At 37.5% G+C, this 15,892-nt stretch overlaps 1 protein-coding gene across 10 annotated transcripts in view; it reads right to left on the bottom strand.

Annotated features, from left to right (window-relative positions):
• The window catches only part of EYA4 (EYA transcriptional coactivator and phosphatase 4), a 158,260-nt gene that overhangs the window by 76,303 nt on the left and 66,065 nt on the right, over window positions 1–15,892 (bottom strand). For all 10 annotated transcript variants that reach the window (XM_037392950.1, XM_037392959.1, XM_037392951.1 and 7 more), the window contains exon 3: window positions 426–475. In XM_037392950.1, the coding sequence (XP_037248847.1) occupies window positions 426–475 (50 nt within the window). The remainder of the gene's footprint in view (window positions 1–425; window positions 476–15,892) is intronic.

Genomic DNA, 15,892 nt, shown 5'->3' with positions numbered 1-15,892 from the left:
ATAGGTGAAAACAAAGAAGTTTTGATAAAGCTGAATTTTCCCAAATAAAGACTGAATTTCCCACACTAAAAATAAATTATATTATTAATAAACTGCAAGACTCAGGTGTGTGGAAAAGTAATAAATGAAAAGAGTTAGATTTGATTACACAGATTATTTAATGGTTTGGTTTTTTTAAATCGAGGATGACAATTCAGTGTTATGGCACCATCTAAAGTCAACAACCTAAACGCTAGCCCGCATCTTTAACTGGGGAAAACAGAAAAAAAACCTTCCAGAGTGAAAACCATATAAATTGATTTAAAACATTCGTTCTTTGCAAAACGTGTCTCTCATGTTTTGATGCTACGCAGCCACAGCACAGCTCCGCCTCGCACCCCGCCACCGTGCTGCAGGCAGTCGGCGTTTGCCCTCTGGTACCGTACCTGGGATTCTGCGGCTCTGAACCATCTGACTCTGTACACGGTTTCTTTACCTGCAAAAGCAAATGAGTGCCAGTTACTCTCACTTGAAACACAACTTCCTTGCTCACGGTTCACGCACTTACAGCGCTTAAAGTGGATCCAGCTCTGCTCACCATGATCTCTATAAAATACTTCCCGCATTTTACAGCAGCAGTATGCAATACTAAACAGTGTGTTTCATTATTATCCCATGAACAGCTGCCAACTGCACTTCCCCAGGCTCCATTAGTATGTAAAATGTTCGGCTAAAATAGCATGGGAGAAGTCCAACTAGGAACAAAGAAACCAAAGAACCAGGTTCCCCACTTCGAAACGAGAAAGCCATACTGTTCTCAGCTTGGTAAAGAAATGTTTTCCCAATTGATACTGATTCTGTTTCCTGCTAAAGTTCACAATAATAAACACCAGATTCTGGGGCAAAGCGCAGCGTTAGCTAAATAATTCATACGTTAATTTTATTTTGTGAATCTGCTAACTGTATGTTAACTGTATTTTCCTATTACATCAATGAACACATACAGTGTTTTCACTCATATCTGCAACATACAATTACGTAAAAGGTACTGCAACTTCCGGTTTAATCTTCACATTACATTGCTGTAGGCTCATTAAAGGTGAAAAAAATCCATCATTTTCACACAAAAATAGAAAACTGTTCTCTTGCAGACTAGGTATCTCATTGGGATCTTCACACATTCCTGCAAAAATTTAATTGTACCTTCTGGTAATTTAAATTTCTTGTACTTTCAGAAGAGAAAAAAAAATATTTGCACACTTCTGTGCTAATGCAGAATTCAGGGCTGTGTGGGAGATTTCAAGACTCCATTTTTAAAGCCATCTAGAAACACCACTGTCACTCAGACTCACTTGATGTGACTGACACAATACAGAGAACATTCCCATTAAAACTAGCAAATGTTCAATGAGAATTTTGGGGAATACCTTTGCATCAAGAGATTCTTCTACACATTTTTGCTACTTAAAAGCATTTAGGAGAGAAAAGATCGTGAATGTTCAATAGAATAGCATTTCTATTGAAGTAATTGGCAAAATATTCACCAATTCCAACAGAACAAGGATTAGGCAAATTTTCCCTAAATACCTCAACTGAATGCTATGCAACATCACTCATAGATGTCTGAGTACAAGCATGGTTCTACAGATGGTCATTTTTATTCTTCATTTGTATTCTAGACACTGAAAAAATAATATGGCTGCATACATGGTTATTCATAGAAATCAGACTCCAGTAGCAGCAATAAAAATTTCCCCATGACGATAACGTAAAACTGTCTGTATTATTGTAACAGGGGTCATCCAAAACACTAAACAAGTAGCAAACACAAAGGATCTTCTAATTATGATTTGCTTGATTTTTACTACAAAACTTTTTCAACCTATCCAGTTATTCAGTTTCATCACCAATAATTTTCCTCCTCTTGGATTCTTTCTTCACTGTTCCTACTGTGCTACTCCATGGACTTGGTAGTCACAATGGAGTGCCATGGAGGTATGTGATGGTGAAGTGGCTCAGCATGAGACGGCGAAGGCTCATGTAAACCAAAACTCACAGGTACTATTTCATAAACATTCAGATGCAAACATCATTGCTATAGTTTCATGATCACTACATTGTTACTGAAGTAATGTTGGATCTGAAATACAGTAAAATACTTGGGATATAAGCACATGATCGAATACCAAGAAAAATGCCTGCAGTGTGTCTTCACATACAACAAGAGAAACAGTCATTCAGATTGGTGTACTGACAACATCACAGCCAACCATTCAAAAACCTTCAAATCATTCAGAGACACTGAAATTGAAACAGCCCTTCCTTCGGAGGAGGTGTGTACTTTCAGAAGGAGATTGTCTCAACTGAGTTACAGAGGGACTTGGCCAGAAAAGAATCTTTTCATTTTCCATATAAAATATACTTTAAAATAATTAAAAATATAAGGTGCTAAGGAGTATGAAGTATGATTATAAAATATAAAAATATCAAATCTAATAACAGAATTAAAATAAAATTAATGAAAATATAAATGCATCTAACTTACTTAATTCCTAGTAAAGCTTCTTTTTCTTTTTCCCTTTAGCACATATTAACTACCAGGCTATTTTTGCTGTCTCCTTGCTGTTAAATTTACTGGCATTTATACATTCCTTTCCCATTCCTCTGCTGTTCATGTGGTTGTCACCAGTAGCACTGTCTGTCACACTTGCACTTGGGCTCAGATCTCACTCCCCAGGTCAGGAAAGTTCAACCACTGACTTTAACCAGTTGCTGGAGAGTCTGACAGTCACCCAGCACATCCCAACACTGATTTTGCAAAGTGATGGCAGCGCCTGTGGTGGGCAGTTACCACAGAAATGCAAAGAAAATTCAAACACACACTACACTACCTGAGATCTTTTAACATACACAATATATTAAGAGCCTTGGTTTCCTTGGGCAGGGATGAGAAGTGCTTCTTCCCCCGGTTAAGAAATAGCTGGGTACTCACAGATGCGTTGTCCTACCCCTGCTCATGATACTACTGCATCTTGCTTTGACCAACATTAGAAAGTCACTGAAATGGCTGAAAGATTATGCTCTACCTGTGTGGTGAACGTAAAAAAAAAACCAAACCAACTGACAAATTTTGATGTACCTTAAAACAGAGTAGCAGAAAAGTGACAGACCAGCTGCATCAAAAAGACTCACCTCCTGTGAGATGCAACAAACTTGGGGGGGAAAAAGTGAGTGTTTTGTATTCAAGAATATTGCAATGAAAACAAAATATTTTTAAATCTAAGAGTACTTCAGTTTTTTAGCTTGGTATATAGATGATGCATTTCATCTGTGATCATTCTCTAAAGGAAATGTGCAGCAGAAGCACATGGTATAGACTTGTCTTTTCCTCTGAGACTAAATGTAAACTTCATTGTGTATCTTTAGAGTCCCTCTTTGAGAGAAAAGATTCAATAATTAAAATCTTCTTTCTTAAAGGAGGAACAGGCATGTGATTTTCTTTCAAGTGGCCATATGGAATGAACACCATTTCTCTTTAAGGCTACTCAAGTAGCAAAACACGTTTTGTTAATCATAAAATTATGCCACCCTTGAAGGTGAACAGAAAATGACTGTGAAAACATCTGATCAAAGACCAAATATTGTTCCCTTTGTCTTCAGCTGCACTGTTTTTCCTCTTAATCTGCCTTGCTGACTGTTTTCAAAATAATTAACTGTCACTAACATCACATTTATTTCCATTCTCATGTGTTAAATGCTATAAAAAGAACTTTTTCTTTACTTCTGCTCTATTTTCTCTTCCCCCCCACCCCCCACCCCCCCTGTTTACACAGGTTTTCTCATAATTTTAGTTATATGCATGTTGAAAATCATTCACAAGAGCAGGAAGTTACCAGTTTCAGTAGGGTTTGAATTTTGTCAAACTATGCTGGAATCTCCTACCCTGCCTGTTTGAAACGTTTCCAGCTAAAAATTCTTAAATGCAAATTTTTGAGAAAACACGCTGTTGCGTACATTTTAAAAGTCACACCACTATGGTGCTGAGCAGATTTAGCTCCTGCGGGTTTGGAGGCTGAACCCCAAAACTGGAAGTGGGGGCAGTCCAAGGTGTACCAGTAGCCAGGAATCATCATCTCTGTGAAATGGTGCCCAAATTTGTTTCAGTTTATAAGCTTCTAAAAGCCCTGCTTTCACACCATTAGTGGACTCCTGTTGTAGTCTGGCTCCTGAATTTTTGAAGACCCTACCTGCATTGAATACTCTCCATCTCAAAAGATGCTGGTGCTGAATAAGACTTAGGATTACTTCTCCCCAGCGGCTGGAGCCCCCCTGACACCAGGAAAGGGACTGACGTTAGCAAAACTGTCCCTCTCTCCTCTGTCAGTCCTGTCTCCCACCATGCAGGTACCCAGGCAATACCCTGAAACAGAACCCCCCTGTAGACTTAAATACAGGGAGGAACAGAGAAAAGGAACAGAAATCAGTAGACAAACAAAGAATGGGATCTGCAGGGGGCAAAATCAGAGAGCAGAAGCCAGGTGAAAAAAATGTGGCAGGCATAGGGGTGGAATGGGGAAGAGTACAGGGGCTGGCTGGGATGGGACAGCACAGCAGTTTGCTCTCCTCTCCTCTAATTAGATTTGGGACTAACACCACAAACACAAGCCTGAGCATTCATCAGGTACCTGTGAAACTCACTAGTAAAGTCTTTAGTGACCAGTTTGCCCAGAGTAACAGGCTCGTTCTGCTACACCAGCTGCACTGCAGACCTAATTAATGATCCAAGCTGGGAAACTATACTTTGAAATTACAAGGCAGTGTATAAACGTTATGTTTATCCAGAAAAATGAAGGTCTAATTTGACTCAAATTGGGGAAAAAACAGTCAACATTTAATACATTTTCTGCCTTCATCTCTGCCTTGGTTCATTGTATTTTAAATATTAACACTGTTACAAGTATCTGATACTATGAGGGTAGTGTGAGAAAGAGATGCATTTATTAAGCATTGAAGAACTTCACTTAAGGTATATGAGAAATACTACATAATGAATGATTTTAGATTAAGCATGGCCTTTGGATGCTTTGTGTTAAACAAATACAGACTGGGAAACATAAAAAGAAAAAACTAACTACACATTCACTGAAAAAAGGACACATCCCCTGGAAAGCCTAGTATGTCATGTAATAAGATCTGCACCATAATGCATAAGAGACTAGATTTCCACAGGCCATATTAATTCTGGCATTTCCTTGCTTCTGATGTTTTCCTTTGCAACATTAACATCCTTTTAACATGATTTTATTGGGCCTCATTACACTAGATGTTAAACCATGAACGGGTCCTGTTCTGTGAGGTGTTCTTGCACACACAATCATGGTATTAAACTCATAATGCAACACAGGTGAGAAATCTCTTCTAACATTTACAATAAGCACTGCTGAAAATTCTTGCAACATCAGCAGTAAATTATTCTGGCAACAAATCTGCTGAGCTTCATCTACTTCATCAAATATTGCCTCAAGCACCCCTCCCAAATTGGTAGGTGAGCAACAGGGCATGAACAGAGCCAGCAATGCTTTGGACCTGGAGGAAACAGCTCTGCATATTTGAGCTATGGAAGCTCTGGCATCAAGGAGACAAGAATGAGGAGGCAAAAGTCCTTTTTGCAGACCCAGAGACATCTCTTAAAGCATGCCTACACGCTTGCTTAGCCTGTGCTAATGCCACTTCTGATTTGTTTTCAATGTGGGCAGAGCAAGCGCACTTCTACTGCCTGGACACCTCCCTGCAGCAAACTACCCTGGTGAAAGCTCACCAGCTTCTACTCACTGTCCAGGGAAGGGATCGTGTCTGTCGAATGGCCCCAGGAGAGGATGGGGCAATCAGGGGGAAGGGTCTGATAGAAATACATGAGAAGAATGTATCTCAGGATGTCTGTGGCACTGCTATGAGAATGAATAGTAAAGAAAAGTAGCTTCTCTTTCAAACGTTTTGTAGATGCCAACTTTGACACTGTTTACATTTAGTTTTACAACCATCTTAAAAACAACAACAAAAACTTTAGCAGAGACTGTCTGTACAATGCCTACTGAAACAAAGGTTTCCTTTGCTGCTATGACATCCTTCATTGCTACCATAAAACAAATAATGACATTATCTTGACCTACAAAAACAGGACCAGGGCTAGCTTAAAGATACAGTGCCATGATTTAGTAACAAATTGTAGCCATTCTGCAAATATATATGCTTTCAAACTCATTTTTAAAAAGTATCGAGATATTATTGAGAACGAAGCATTTTTTTGACTGCTAAATTCAAATAATACTATAGCTGTGCATGTCCTGCAAAGAGAAAATCTCAGTGAGGCTTCTGCAAAAACAAACAGAAATGCTGAAGATGCCTAAAGAAACATCTGAAAAGAATACTTATATAACATAAATGTATAAAACCAGTTTTTATTTAACTGTAACGTGAAATTAAAAGGTACATTAAAATGTAATATCATAGTTACTCACTACCAAATTTTGTGTAGGTTTCTGACTTAATTAAAAACCCAAACACTGATGCTACTGTTGAGCAGAAGACCTTGAACCAATAGAAAATTTTTTTTCCCCAATTGTTCACAGTGGAGAGACTGTACATAGCTGTATTTTAAGTGAATCACATTCTAAAGTGCATTTCTCATATCTCAGCAGATTGGAAAATATCAGTTCTAATTGCAAAGGAAGAATGAGGAAAAGCATGCTGTATGAATCAACTTATTTTCCAATTCACTATTAAAGTATTTTTTATATTAAAATCTACACGAGCTAGTCCTAAGTAAAACAAGTTTTTCACTCATCACATAAGCTAGGTTTACCTGTGCACTAGTCTCTTCCACTTTCTTAGCAATGGAATTGTTATGGCATCAACTAAAATCAACAACTCTAATCAAAACAGATCAGAGCTTTGAATATGCTGACCTTTTTTTAAAAAAAAAAAAAAGTAGAATGCAAATTATTTTAAAGTTTCAGGTATGGAAGCAGACTACTTAAGTTGACCTTTGTATTTTATGTAGCACAGTAGATGAGACTTCATACTGAAAGACATCATATATGTTTCCACATCTTTAGAAATGGAATAAGAACACTGTGGACACTGTGTGGGGGCATCAAATGTGTAGCACAGCACAGGGGTGAGAGGAAGGGATGGAAACAGAGGAAACCATTGCTGTTCCGCTGTCACTTCTTTCTATTTTCCATGCAAACCTTTCCTAAGGTAAGACATGTTCATGATTAAATGTATCATTGCTACCCTTCTGTCTCCTCCACTCCTCCCCAGGCAAATACAGTAGTAACTCTGGTCTGCAACACTATGCGGTGTACATGTAACTTGCAATGAAAAATAACCCAGAGGGTTATTTTATTTACATCTAGTATCAAATACCTGCAGTTTAGGCACCTAAATCTTTCTAGGCTTGTCACCCCAGGCTTCCTTTACATCTAACAGAAAGATATAGATGTATTTCACCTGACCCAGAGAAGTCATCTATTTCAGACAGAGTGGAATTATGCCAAGATTAATTGTGAATAACGGCTGCTTCTCTCTGCTGGCTACTGAAGAGGACAGGTAGTGAGGAAAACATTGAGGAAATAGAACGGAGCTGCCAGCAAGGTAGGGAGTGCCCACTGTCACCACACAGCCTGTGTGCCTCATTTCACCTTCCACGAAACCCGCTCTCCCTGCAACACTGACTACAGCAATGGAGAGATGTCTCCTGCTAGTTTCATGCTTTAGAGCCTCAGCTTCCTTGAACCAGTCATTGACTCTAATTGTTTATAGAAGGAGCTATCACTTACAAAACATATACTAATCTGCTAAATGCTTCCACTTTTTGAAGTGAAACTCTTCACCGTTCCCACAATGCTTTAGGTTTTCTGTATAAACCTCTGCAGAGAACAGCGTGGATGAAACTTTGACACGAATCAGCCTAAAGACAGACCAAGCAGCTGCAAAGTGGTGCAGCGTGTCCCCATGATCTTATTTCACCAGGCGGTCATGATGAGCGGCGACACACTAGAGCCCTTGCTGGTATGCACAATACATAGACAGTAAATAGGGATTTCATCAGTCCAGGTAAATGCCTTTTTCATTCTTACAGGGAGACCATAAGGATTGCACCTTTCAGGAACACTGCACAGTCTTACCATTGGCACAAGCCTTTGCGCTACTTAGAAAGTTTTATCCAATATAAAACTGTTTCTATTGAAAAGTTTTACAGAAGTAGGTGTCACTAAGGTGTATTTATGACATAAACTGATAAAATCTGAGACAACTTTAACTACTCAACTTTCTCATTCATATGCTATCTTTGGGGACAAAGCTTTCCTTCCCTGGTACTTTCTTGCTAGTGGAAGTGTTTCCTGCATGTTTGTTTTTACAACCTGATTAATGGGTTCACTCGGTTCAGAGCTCTAAGCTTCTTTAACGTCTTTTTATACCTGCAAAAAATTTTAAAAACACATATTAAATTGCCTTTGGCACAAGTGCACTTTAAAAAATACCAGAGGGTGTGACAGTCAAGTCATAATTTAAGCGATTGGAACCTGTAAAGTACTATCCTCTACATTTTGAAATACATTTATACATGCACTGTGGGAAAAACTGGCTTTCTTTTTTTCTTTTTGTTTGTTTGTGTACGATGAAAGAAGGAAATATGCCTTCACCTAACTGGTGGGGCAGGCAGGGCAAATGCCACACCACAATAGCACTTTTTGTTTCAGCCTGGGTTACCTAATAGCTCATAGCTCACAGAACACTTTCCCCCGTCCTGCTGGGAGGATGGGCCTTCAGCCTGGCTCCCTTCCCAGAATGAAAGAAAGAAAAAGAAAGAAAAGCAGTTAGCTCCCATTCAGCAGTTGCAAAAGCAGGGAAGCTCCACCAGCCTGGAGCTCATTTATTGCCCAAGTCACATTCTGGAAGAAATACTAATGCACTAGCACTGGAAATCTCTCATTCTATTTTTTTTCTCTGACATTCTTTTTCCCTCCCTCCCTCCCTGTCTTTTTTTAAAAACAAAACAAAACAAAACAAAAAAAAAACCCCAAAACCCCACAAAAACAAAAAACAAACGACTAAAGACAAGCCTGTGGCCTTTTTTTACCTTTACAAGTCAGCAGTATGTCTCAGTGCATCTGCATCTGCAAGTATACCCTTGGTGCCTCCCTGGTATCGCCAAACTGTAAATGAGCTAGAAGATACTGTTCTTAATCTAGACACAGAAAAATGCATCTGATTTTTACCCCAGTAATGGTCCTATGATGTCCTCCAGATTTGTTGTAACCACACAGTTTTTATTATTTTTATGTGTTTGCTTTTCAAATCTCAGCATTCCCAGATACCATTGATCTCTTTTTTCAGGAGAAAAACATACTGGGATGTAGGAAAAGAGCCATGCTGTGCAATGCTTTCTAGATTTAATCTTGTGATTCATCAGATCCACAGAAATATCATAAGCAAACTAGGTGTATCAAAACTGTTTTGGAGTTATCATTTAATATTCAAAGGAATAACAAATTGTCTCTCGTTATATGCATAAAGTTCAGTGCCCCCTCAGCAAACCTGAACTTTCTTTCCTCCTGCTTTTCAAAACTAACCAGGGCCAACAAATGCAAAGAAAAAAAAGTAAACTTTGAAGCTGAAATTTAAAGCAATGAAAGTCAGGAAGTTCAAAAGTTAATGTTCCTATGGCTGTGTTAACTTGGCCATGTTGCAAATACATCATGCAAATACTTCAAGCTATTTTGTTAAAGGCATATAGTACTGTGCCATAAAGCATAATAAAACATGCTTTTTTCTTTTCATGTGGAAACCATCTTCTATGAGCAACAGTACAGTGCATTTCTACTGCTAATGCTGATTTCTCTACCACAAGTCAAGTATCTCTGCCACAAGGCATTTCCCCGTTCTGAAGATGCTGGTGCCTCACTGGGATCTAGATTTCCCCTAGGTCACCCAAGAGCTTACACATACTGACCTCCCCAGTAACAAAGGCCAATTTCTCTCCTGACTTGGTTGCCTCACCAGAAAATAATCTGCCTTTCCCCCTTAAGATCAAAGAACACTTGTCAAAGCTTTTCCATCCCTCACTTACCAAAAATTTAAACAAATGGCCTTGTCGATCACCTCCTCTTTTCCATTCTTCACTATCCTGATTTCTACCTAGGAAAATACTGATACCCAAGTACAGTAAACATCATGTTCACACATCCGTCAAATACTCGTCCTCACCACTGATGATGAAACACATATACGTAAAATATTCCAGTTTAGCAGAGAAGTCCTTTTTCTCTCCCTGTACTCTTTTGTTTGTCTTCTGTATTTTTAATATACATATTGCTATGTGCTAAGGTTAAAGGAGATCAGCCCCCAGAAATGTGCCTTATTCCTGGTCAACAATCTTGTGTTTCTTAGCTACACTGAGAGTTCACTCACTGATGCTGGGTCAGCGCTGAGTAAGAAATGTCTACACTACCACCAGCTTCACCGTCCTCTCTGTCTCAGAGGCGTGTACTCACCAGTTGCGTTGTATATCCCAGAGCTAAAGGGACTTTAAAGACAAAGATTGTGGTTTTGAATGATATTTAAAAAGTTCAGAAAATGTTGTTTAGTGGAACAGAAAGACAGGTCTACTGTGTTCACAATACCCTGACAATGTGAGCTTTGTACTAATTAGCTTTCAAGCACCAAAGTCTTCATAAAAGTCTGGTCCATTTAAGAATGAATGAATGAATACCTGATTCTTCTCATGGTCTGAGGGAATGGGATGGAATAGTTTGGGTACATTGAAAGCATTGTACGTGGATTAAGCTGCATGACAACTTAGGTTATTGATGACCCAAAGAAAGTTCCTAGGTTGAGACCTGAGTTATTCAAGATAACATGGTAGGCACAAGCTCTTCCAAGTGCACCGACTTGTTCACCAGTACCACTTTTGCTCAGGTACACTTCCAGCCAACTTTTCTTCACTGCTTTTTATAGCTATAGCTATATGAGCCAGATGTAATGGTAGGATATCAGTGTATTACCTGCAGTGTCTGACAGTGGAACCCATGCTGTGTGGCCAGTCAAGCACATGTATGTCACACAGAATTGGAAGAAATGTTGATCCTTGTAGATGTCCTTCAGCAAAGGAGAAAAACTAGTGATGTACTGCAGCTTTTCAGTACATTTTTTAGTGTGTATCTATTAAGAAGAACTCAAATCACTTCTGTGTCATTTGGACCCTTCTTCATTTCTCAGGAGAGACAACTGTATTCAGTGGACACTGTTGTATGTGCACAAGAGTACCAGAAAATGAGAAAATGTAAATGACCATTATTCACAGATGAAGAAAGGTTATCTGACTTCTTCATTAAAGCAATTCAGTTCCACATCCTGACGAGAGTTCAGACTATACCTGGTCTAAAATGTCAACTTCAATTAAATGATGTCACCACTGGGAAGTTGCGCTGTGATAAGGCTCAGGAAAGGGGAGGCTTGACTGTAGCTGCAGGCAAGGATCATTCCAGACTGTTGGCTTCCTCAGCTCCAGCTGAACACCACCAGCACGTTTGACAGAAAAAAAAAGGAAATTACTGCTCTAAATTTTGATTATTTTTGTCAGAAAGGATACCAGTTATTCACTGCTCTCCTTCACAACCCTGAAAGGCAAGAGTACCTCCACGTTGAGTACATGTGCCAAGCTCCGGGGATGCAAACATGCTGTTGTAGTCAGTCCTTTAGCAAAAGGCATTCCCTGAGCTAAAGAGTTGTCAAGCTTGGGACAAGCCTACAAAGATGTAAGCTTAAGTCTAAATAGGAACATGGCTGTTAGGCCCATTACCTCCAATGAAAGGATTCAGAATAAAGAAGGTAAGTATGTGCATATGCCTTTGTAGGACAGGAGGCTCAATTAGTGGCAAAAAGCAACAGGTGGACAGAGCAAGAGGACAGGTTGGAGGGAGGATGAACAAGGTAATATGAGCAGGTAATATGAACAGGATTTTAGCTCAGCACCTGCCTACCCATTATCAGCTGGCAGAGTTTTGTAGGCATTGTGGAAGGTGGGAATGAGATGGAGACCATGTTAAAACAGTATTAATATAAAATAAAAATTTTAAAAAACCAAACCACAATAACAAACCACCAACAAAACCCCCTGTTCTGCTATTCCATGGTAGTTTTTCTCCTGGTAGTAGATCAAAGATATTTGACCATAAATATCTGACTTTTCAACAGATTATATCTGTGAATATGAACATGAACAAATAATTTGATCTATGAAAACCGCCCAAGCTGAAGTCATCAGCTAATTCTACAACACTAGGATTTTTTGTACAATGCACTGAGGCTTTTGCAATTAACCCCACCTACTTTAAATGTATAAAAATGACTACATTGCAAATTAAAAATAAAAGTGTGTTCAAAACTGGGAAAAAAGTCGAAGTAGAAGGAGAAGGTAATAAGCAATTGCACATCCCATTCCACCTTGAAAATTACCAAGTAAATCGCCTGTACATTCACAGTGAACAGCTGTCCTTTTTCTTCAGTTTCATACATTTCTGTTCTTCCTCATTACTGAAGCTAATTTGTTTAACATTGTAGTGATAATTTCTAGCAGCTGTTGTAACATTAATTAACTACATTAGATAACCAAAAACTTTAGCAACTTACTTCTATTAGGGTAAGGATGCAAAAAAGTTCTTTGTACCTCAAACTACTTGCTAGTCAAAATAAAATAATCAGTTCTTTATGGCCCAGATGTTAACTCATGAAAAAATAATTTCTTAGAGGAAATTTAAAATGACATACAATGGTGCAGTAAATTCTCACAAACAAGTGGATATACTCTAAGACCTATTCACATGCATTTGTATCGTCACGCAACCAAATTTAGTTCGTTTCTGGTTAGTTTACTGTTCAGTGCCTGTAGAAATCTTCAATAAGAGTGAAGAAAATGCTTCTAAGAAACAAGCATTTTTTTCAAAGGGTAGGAAAAAAGAATAATTTATCACAGGCAAATGACAGATAAAATACTTTATAATAAATACACAGGAAAATATAATACACATAATGTACACACAGTTACTATATGCTAGTAAGCAGCACAGAAGCAGAATTGTATTTACTGAAACTACTTTGTATTTATACGATCTACATTTAATTATTCAAATATTAATGAACAGGTAAACTCCAGGAACACTTACAATAGTCATTAAAAATGCTATTGATATCATAGTGTTAAAATGTCATTCAGGGAAATAAATCGTAAAACGATAAATGATTGATTTTATCTATACAAAGGGATACATCATATGTTTGCTTGTATATTAGTAACAACAGCCACAATAAGAAAGCGCATTAAAAATACCTTCTTTTTTAATTTGCTTTATGCTATAGTTCTCAACACTAGCCAAAATAGCTGTATTTACAGTATAAAGTGTGTAAACAAATGTCAAACCACCATCTAGTAACATATTTTTCATTATTAGCCAATGGGGACAACATCAGAGGCAGTATAGCTCTTAAAATGCCAAAAGAACCACTTGATAGATCGTATGTCAGCTCACATAAAAGGCAATTTTGCTTCTTTTTTCAGATATGAAAATCTGACTGGTTTGTCCCAGTATACTACTTTAACATATCCAAATAATTTCTTAGATTTTTTATTAATACTGGTACATTAAAATATGTAATTTTATAATACTTAAAAGTATGTTTTACTTTTCAAAATGTTCTATAAATAAAATAGTTGAACTAGGTTTCCAGTAGCAATTAATTAACTGGTGGGTTATTAAAAAAAATATTCATACAATTTTTTTTATATTTGCAGTCCTCCAGTAAATTCTTTAGCTAACAGGCAATTACTTGGAATAAGGAGTTCTTCCAATTTATTTTGGATGGATTTATACACACATCTCAGGCATCAAATAAAAAAAACCTCTTCAGTTTAGGAAAATATAACAACCAAGATTCTCTAAACTCTGAAAGCACTCAAAACAAAAAGAGACAGCTTCATAGTGAAGGATGAATTTCATCTACCAAAGTCAACAGTCAGAAATAACAATAGAGGATATATTGCAATGCATCTGCAGTACTTTTTTCCCACAAGAGTCTGTGCATTTGCCCCTATTTCAGAAAAACAAGCAAGTGTCCTTTGTCTTCGGCTCTAACATGCCAAGTCTCCTGCGTCTTTTGACCCCCTCCCTCCTCTCCTGTCTCCCCAACCTGATCCTGGAATGTTTTGGCCACGAGGTTAAGAAAGATTCCCCCATTTATCACAACCTGCCAAGCACAACAGGGTCATAGTCCCAGCCCCAGTCCTACCGCTTAACTAATCCAGCCTCAGCACAGGCATGAAACTTCAAAGATTTCTTGCCACAGGCAAAAATTAGTCCTTATTTGCTTTAAAATCCAAGTATCAATCAAGTTAAACTGTGCTTCAGTGGAGCTAACATTCTGAATGTGCAGAGCAACATGTACATTTGGTTCTTAGCTGTGACTCTAATTGAATGCAGAGCTCACCTGGAACAGCAGTACAAATACTGTAAGTACAGCAAAAATCTAACACCATGACATAATTCATTTTATACAGGAGAAAACCCTTGATAAAATGAACTGTTCAAACATGCATGCGAACACACAAGAACATGGTTTTGCGCATGTGTGCAAATAAATACTATAATACATACAGAAACTTTGTTTACATGAAATCGCTTCCGATTATTTTACCCTCCAAAGGTTTTATTATCAGTTACATCAGACGATCAGCCAAAGTTATGTAACTGTAAAGCTCAGCTAATTACTTTTAAATATTACTCAAATGAATTTTGAAGAACAATTACAGATTTGCTATGAGAACACACCGAGAACTTTGCTTCAATATTTAGGAAGCCGATCTTCGATTAACCCTAGCTAAAATAATATGGAAATTCTACAAGTCTGCGATACAGCTTACCGCTTTCTGTTCAATCCAACACAAATAAAATAATTATGCTTTTTAAATCAATCCATTTTCTTCAGTATATATTTTAACTTGCACCCTTTTGGAGTTAAAATGGGACTAATTTTAAAATTAGCTTTTAAAAAAATCTTCACATTTTCTTCAGATCTTTACTTATAATTGAATACTTTTTAATCATGTATTAATTCGGGGCAATGATTAAATATTGCATAAAGTAGAGAAATAAACCACATAGATAATATACTTTCTGTTAAGATATTACAGAAATGTATTTTTTCCAGCACCACAGTTGAAAATAAAAGTTCATAAAATAAAATATAAAAACTAAATAAGTAGCATATTAACTAAGGCATTAAATTCTACAAACTGCTCACATACCTTTTAAACATAAATGTGATACAGCCATGCTATCCTTTTATTTGAAATACTGAAATGATATATAATGTTAAAATTGTAATCCCTTCTAAAACTATTTTGTAAATTTTTCAATTCAAAGTTCAGAACTGAGTAAAGTGCTATTTGTTTCCTATATTCTCCCAAAGTAAATGTAACTTCAGGAAAACTGTAAGTATAGCTACTTGCAAAGAAAACAATAGAAAACAAAAAAATTAAGCTAGGTAAGCATGCAAATGAGACAGATAGTATGCAGTGTGTTTTTTCACTTGCTTCCTCTGTTTTACAGTATACTCGGACATTTTATCAATCCACAGCCGCTGAAGTTTAGAGAATAACCTTGACTTCTAATTTCTGTAACAGATGAATTAGCTTCCCTGTATGCCCACTGTAACATACACATACATGCTTGCATGATCACACAAACATAGAGATATATTGCCAAAGACAAATTTGAGGTTTTTGGCTTGATACTATCCACATACATATAAGGCTGATGCTACTTGATTTGCTGTACCATTTAACAAGGTATAC

This window comes from Falco rusticolus, chromosome 6 (genome assembly GCF_015220075.1).
Source record: "Falco rusticolus isolate bFalRus1 chromosome 6, bFalRus1.pri, whole genome shotgun sequence".
Taxonomy (NCBI): domain Eukaryota; kingdom Metazoa; phylum Chordata; class Aves; order Falconiformes; family Falconidae; genus Falco; species Falco rusticolus.
This window is presented reverse-complemented; position numbering and strand designations above follow the sequence as displayed.